The sequence below is a fragment of the Octopus bimaculoides genome, chromosome 5, assembly GCF_001194135.2.
Source record: "Octopus bimaculoides isolate UCB-OBI-ISO-001 chromosome 5, ASM119413v2, whole genome shotgun sequence".
NCBI classification, from domain to species: domain Eukaryota; kingdom Metazoa; phylum Mollusca; class Cephalopoda; order Octopoda; family Octopodidae; genus Octopus; species Octopus bimaculoides.
This window is the reverse complement of record NC_068985.1, coordinates 51,909,070-51,915,652: the sequence shown is the minus strand read 5'-3', so window position 1 is coordinate 51,915,652 and position 6,583 is coordinate 51,909,070. Positions and strand designations below refer to the sequence as shown.

General features: G+C 36.1%; 1 protein-coding gene across 1 annotated transcript in view; it reads left to right on the top strand.

The window, feature by feature from the left end:
• Window positions 1–6,583, top strand: part of LOC106877418 (signal peptide, CUB and EGF-like domain-containing protein 1) — a 233,880-nt gene that overhangs the window by 199,685 nt on the left and 27,612 nt on the right. Inside the window, exons 18-19 of the mRNA XM_052968057.1 lie at window positions 4,014–4,175; window positions 4,789–4,986. Coding sequence (XP_052824017.1) covers window positions 4,014–4,175; window positions 4,789–4,986 — 360 coding nt within the window. The remainder of the gene's footprint in view (window positions 1–4,013; window positions 4,176–4,788; window positions 4,987–6,583) is intronic.

Sequence of the window (6,583 nt, the reverse complement as noted above, 5' to 3'; positions counted from 1 at the left end):
GTGGTGGTGGTGGTGGTGGTGGTGGTGGTGATGCTATTGTTGTTTGATGAAATCAAAGATTTCTCTGAAATACCTGTGTCAGACGATCTTAAGAGTTTGAAGTGTCTTCAATGAAAGACTGAAGTGAATGCTGGTTTCTACTTCAAACTTTCAACTAAGTCCAATGCAATATTTTGTTCCCTTGTCTTCATCATCATCCTTATCATCGTTTAACGTCCACTTTTCCATGCCTGCATGGGTCAGACAGAATTTGTTGAAGCAGGCTTTTTCCACGGTCGAATACCCTTCCTGTTTCCAAGCAAAGTAAATGTTTCCTCATGGACAGATATGTTCACCATACAAGACTGGAAATGATGTTAATTTACAACTAGCACGTAATGTCAAGACAAGGGTAAGCACAAACATATACATGCATTTCTACACACACATACGTGCGCGCTCGCGCACATAAATATATTTCTTTCAATTTCCGTCTACCAAATCCATTCACAATGTGGCCTGGGGCTATTGTAGAAAACATTTGCCCAAGGTGTTGTGCAGTGGGACTGAAACCAAGACCAAATGGTTAGAAATCAAGCTTCTGAACCACACATCCACAGCTGCACTTATTTAAATTACGCCTGTCGTCTATTTTATTTAGTGAAGTTCATATAAACAGGGTGTCGTATTTTTTTCAGCTAGATACCACTTGAATTTAAGAACATTGCAGCTTAGAACTACTATTGTTTATTGTTGTTATAGTTTAGCCCCAGACCAACCTTGATCCAGCAGGCCTACAGCTGTTTCAACATCATTTAGTGAAAGAACATTATCCGAACTAGCCACTTCTAAAGATGGTAGCGTGTTACTTGAGAGAGAACTGATTGCAATTTCCACGATGTAGAATCCTCCACCACACCCTTGTTTGTTCTAGTTTATTGTTTGTTATTAGAATTTGTTGTTGTCATTACATTGGGTGTTTTGTTGTTGTTGTTTATTGTAACTGAAACAGTTATTTTTATATCGTTGTTACTAATATCATTGTCAACATTAATTTGAGTTGTGTTTTTCCCGGTTGTCATCAGAACTATCAATGTTTGCTTCCCTAGTGTCTAACTCCTTAAACCTAATACAGATGAAATCAGAGATCCATTTCACAAAACCAGATCTATTATTCCACAATCAAATATTATACCCTAATATTTTCCAGAGGATCATTGCTTTCTTCTTAAATTCTAAATTCTAGGTTTTGTCAACGCAACGCTTGCTGGCGTAATATTTTATTACGGCATAACATTGAGATGTTATGTAAGAGAATATATACATATATATAATATTATATTATATTATATTATATATTCTATTGGAACATACATACCATGTACACGAAACTTTTTTACCACTTCTATACACCACTTTCCTCGAATAATGGAACTGCAACTACAATATCTTTATTTCATATTTTATATTTTATTTCTGCTTTCATTCTCTTATTTCCCTCTATATTCCCTATCTCCTCCTTTTACATAATAATTTCTTATTTCGAACTCAAATATTTCCCTCTATTTAACAATCTCACATCGTCTTTGATGAAGGGATATCTATAATATACGTAATTTAAAAACATTATTTATTGAATAAAAATTTTAAAATACCCGTATAATTTTTGAACGTGAGATAGCTGTGAGAAGAGCTTAGAAATTTGGGTAATTACTATTAGAAGTCGAGGAGAAAAGGAAAAGTTACCGACAAGTACTCGAAACTTGCACCCTATTCACAGTTTCCAAACACTCTGTACCACTAAGTCAATATAGACACAAACAAGTTGCACGAGCGACTTCAACAGTGACGCACTCGCGCACACACATAGATACACATACACACAAATGACAGGCAATGAATGTGTGTGTGTGTGTGTGTGTGTGTGTGTGTGTGTGTGTGTGTGTGTGTGTGTGTGTGTGTGTGTGTGTTGTTCACTGACAAAACTTCGTGCTACATCAACTTTGTGAAGTCTTGTCAGTGAATAGGTCGCGGTTTCAGGGCGACAAAACTCTTTTGATACAGATGAAATTTTAATGCTGAAGTGAAACTGGCACTACTTAAATACAGAGATCCCTTAACATTACTACTTAAATACAAGTGTTACGTACAAAACACTTTAAATATACGCTGTGTGGACGTGTAATGACACCTAACCCTAACCTTAACCTTAAAAACTAACCCTAAAACTAACCCTCCCCTTCATATCGTTGCGTAGATGCATCGGGACCTCTGTATTTAAGTAGTGCCGTGAGACTAAAGGCTTTTTTGTGTGTTCTTGAATGGCTTAAAAACATCTACGTTGCAATTGTTTTTGTTTCAGCACACGATCTCAGATCAAGTCACTTACTATGCAAGTACATCTCCGTATATTTTTTAAACCGCTGTGGATGAATGCCAGCAATGACCTTGAGAGTGATAAAGAAACGAGGAAGGTTTTTTTTTTGGATTGCTAGAAACAACAGCCAAATCGCCCTTAAATCACTCACTTTTCCCTCTGAAAATATTAACATTTTTTTTTTTACCGAAAATGCTCTTCCCGTGGTTTTGAAGTGCAAAAACAAAATTGGCCAAAATAGGTCCGAGGTGTAATGATGAGGGAGGGAGTGTAAAAAAAAAGTCTTCAAAACTTTTTTCATACAAAGATGCCTCCTCACAACCCCATCGTTACGAATGCTGTGGTTTAAAAAAAAAAATTGGGAAAATCACCGAAAAAATTTTCCCCACAAATTTCTTTATAATCGTAATCTATGCCAATTGAAAGGGATTTGTATAAAATTTCATTAAAAGATACCCATCTTCCTGAAAGTTATGAGGGAAAAAAGTCAGACCATGTGAATTTTCCAAAAACTCTTCACTCCACCCCCTCAGAAAGATTTTCCTATAAATCCCTATATATTCTGAAGCCACAATATCTAAGCGGTATTTGTAGAAAATTTTGTTAAAAAGTATCCATTTTTCTAGATGTTATGAGGCAACAAAATCGAGGGCATATACGTCTGCAGTAATGCTCTTTTATTTATACGATTTTTCCATTTCAGGTTTATTTCAGTTATTGTTAGCAATATTCTTTCTCCCTCTCTTTCACTCTCTCTCTCTCTCTCTCTCTCTCTCTCTCTCTCTCTCTCTCTCTCTCTCTCTCTCTCTCTCTCTCACACACACACACACACACACACACTGCAAAGCTTAGAGATGGGCTGCTGAAATGAAATCTCTATGTTGCTTTGAGGGGAAGGTAAAACTTGACAAACTGCTTCTCCCTGTGTCGTTGGACTACCGTGATGTTTGTTTAAAATGTGAGATTATGACTGATAAAATAATGAAAGCAATATTTACTAAGCAAGTGAGCACTATTATGCAAAGAAATAATTAGACGTAAAATATAAAAATTATTTGAATTGGGAATCAAATGTGAAAACATTATCTGGTAGGTATCAGAAAACCGTCCGGACTGGAGGGCGGTCTTTCTGCTAGTAATATATAATTTAATTATTACATATATAATGCAGAAACACCTTTTAGACTGCAATAGTCAATGAAATTTTAAAATTTATATTTTTTGTGCGGCCCGTAGCAAATAATCCACGGCCCAGTGGTTAGGGTCCCCTTCTGTCAATAAAATCTGGAAAATATTTCCCCAAGATAGGTATCAACTGTTAAGTTAGCCCCATAGTAATACAGTACAGAAAAGGATCATAGATTATTCATTTGTCAAAATAGGTCACGACGAACGACGATGATAGTTTAGGAGTCGCTGCATTTGAGAACCACTGTATTTACGGTCACCAAACCTGAGTACATTATTTGAAATAATATCTTAGTAGTAAACAATATTATTCACCCTACGATTGTTAATGGAAGTCTCATTCTCTTAAGAAATTGTTTTCACTCGTTAAATACCTGACGAAAGCTTAACACAAGTTATGGAATCTATAAAAGTATTTCAATTAAGTCATAATTTATTAATCTACAACTACTGTTCTTTCTTTCTCCAGCGATCTGTGGACCTGGTCATTTCTATGATGTGGAAAGTGAAAGCTGTAAAGACTGTCCAATTGGCTTTTACCAATCAGAAAGCAGCCAAAATTTCTGCATTCCTTGTCCCGGAGACACAACCACAGATGGAGGAAACAGTAAGAACAGTTCCGACTGCAAAAGTAAGTTACTATTTTGGGCTGAATTTCTGAACTTTTCTTAACTTTTTTCTCACCATTCTGGTTCAAAAGACAAACCCATGGCATCTTAAAAGTTACTGAGGATGTCTGGGGTATTTTCTTCTTTTTTTTATTATTCTCAATTATTCCTTCATTAAAAAATCCTAAACAAAAATTACATTTCTGCTATTACTAGTTGTTTCAAATCTTGGTACAAGGCGAGAAGTTTGGGTTGGGGTGGTAATCGATTACATCGACCCCAGTACTTGACGAGTACTGTGTTTTGTCGATCCCGAAAAGATGGAAGAAAAAGTTGACCTCGCTGGGATTTGAACTCAGGATGTAAAAAGCCAGGAGACACGCTGAGTCCGGCAAGATAATGATTCTACCAGCTCTCCGCCTTCTGACATTGATAAGTAAACTGAAATCTTATATGTTGAATTAGAACCCAACGTGTGATCAAAAAAGTTACACACGCACACACATGAAGTCGCACACGCACACACACGCGCGCGCGCGCGCGAAGTCGCACACGTGCACACACATAGACGCATACACATTCATGTTGTAGTTGAAGGCAGTTATATTAAATGTGTTTTTTTTCTTTTGTCCTTAGATCGGAAATGTGGAGGTTACATCGGACTTTTACGGGGTAGACTAGAAAGCCCAAATTATCCCGGGGATTACCCTAACAATGTCAACTGCACCTGGTTTATCAAACCAGGAAAAGGTCGACGCATTCTCATCATCATTCCAGAAATATTTCTACGAGCAGAAGACAAATGTGGAGATCAATTGGTTATGAGAAAATCAAGTAAGAATTTTAGTTTTCTACAGAATTGTTAATGTTTGCTTCCCTTTACTCCTTGTATTTTTAATCCCAACACAATCAGTCTCAGTCTTACTGCAGGAATGTCGGGTCAAAACTATTACGTTTTCGTTTTGAGCAGTGAACTGTAATCTATAAGTTTAATTTATTTTATTTCGTTCAATGTTAATATCTCAGCTAATGAGCTGACCTAATTACTTAATCTACTTATTTCACTTTATATTTGTATCTATGTACATATATATATATGTGTGTGCGTGTATTTAAAAATGTATATGTGTGTTTCTAACACTAAACATATATATATATGTGTGTGTGTGTGTGTGTGTACATGTATATATATGTATATGACATACACATGTATATATATGTGTGTGTGTGTATATATATATATATATATATATATATATATATATATATATATATATATATATGCATATATGCATATATGAAATACTTTCCGAATCAACTCAAATAACATTAGAAAGGATTCAAATAAAATGAAAAAAAAACGAACGAATTTATCTGACAACCCAATTTGTGTGTATGCATATGTGTGTCTAAATATATATATGTATGTATGTGTGTGTATGTATGTATGTATGTGTATGTATGTATGTATGTATATATATATATATATATATATATAGAGAGAGAGAGAGAGAGAGAGAGAGAGAGAGAGAGAGAGTGAGAGAGAGAGAGAGAGAAAGAGACCCTTCGGTCACGAATGACCACGGGATTGCACCTGGAAAGTTCTCTACCTAGGCACAAGTCCAGGTTAGATTGATTATGGAAGACCAGCAGTCGCCCATGAATATCAGCCTCTCCTCTCCACACCATCGATGTTGTCCAAAAGAAAGGCAAGGGCTGATACAGTTTGATTTAGATAGCGATTGTTGTAAGTTCTTTTTGAAAGTAAACAGATGAGCAGTATTTTTCTTCTGAAGAGTGACCAACAAGCCATGAAACGTATAAGGGTAGGTCTTCAAAATATATTTACATTTGCTGAAGTTGTACAGTGGAGACTTTAGATTGCAATTTAGTTAAATTTATTTTAGTTTTTCTAACACATACTGTATTATGCACAAGATAATCATATATGAATATATGTTTTCCGAGTGAAGGCGCATGGTCTAGTAGCTAAGATGTTGCGTTCTTGATTGCCAGATGTTGGCTTCGATTTCTGGCCTGCGTTATACATTGTGTTCTGGTGCAAAGCACTTCATTTTACCTTGCTCCAGTCCACTCAGCTGTAAATAAGTAATCCTGAGATGGACTGACATTCTATTCGGGGTAAATGCTGTTACCTTGGTCACTTATACACCATGGAAGCCGGGCAACCGGCCTTATGAATGCTAGAACCCTTAACAGTAACGTACGTACAGGAGTTACCTTCACTCTTTATCTATATTTTTGGATCACTAAGACAGAGAGTAAGAAAGAAGAACAGAAAGAGAGAGAGAGAGAGAGAGAGAGAGAGAGAGAGAGAGACAGAGACAGAGAGAAAGTTTGTTAATGTCTATCAACATCGTCATCATTCATCATTCTCATTTAACATCTGTTTTCTAAGTTGGCACGGGTT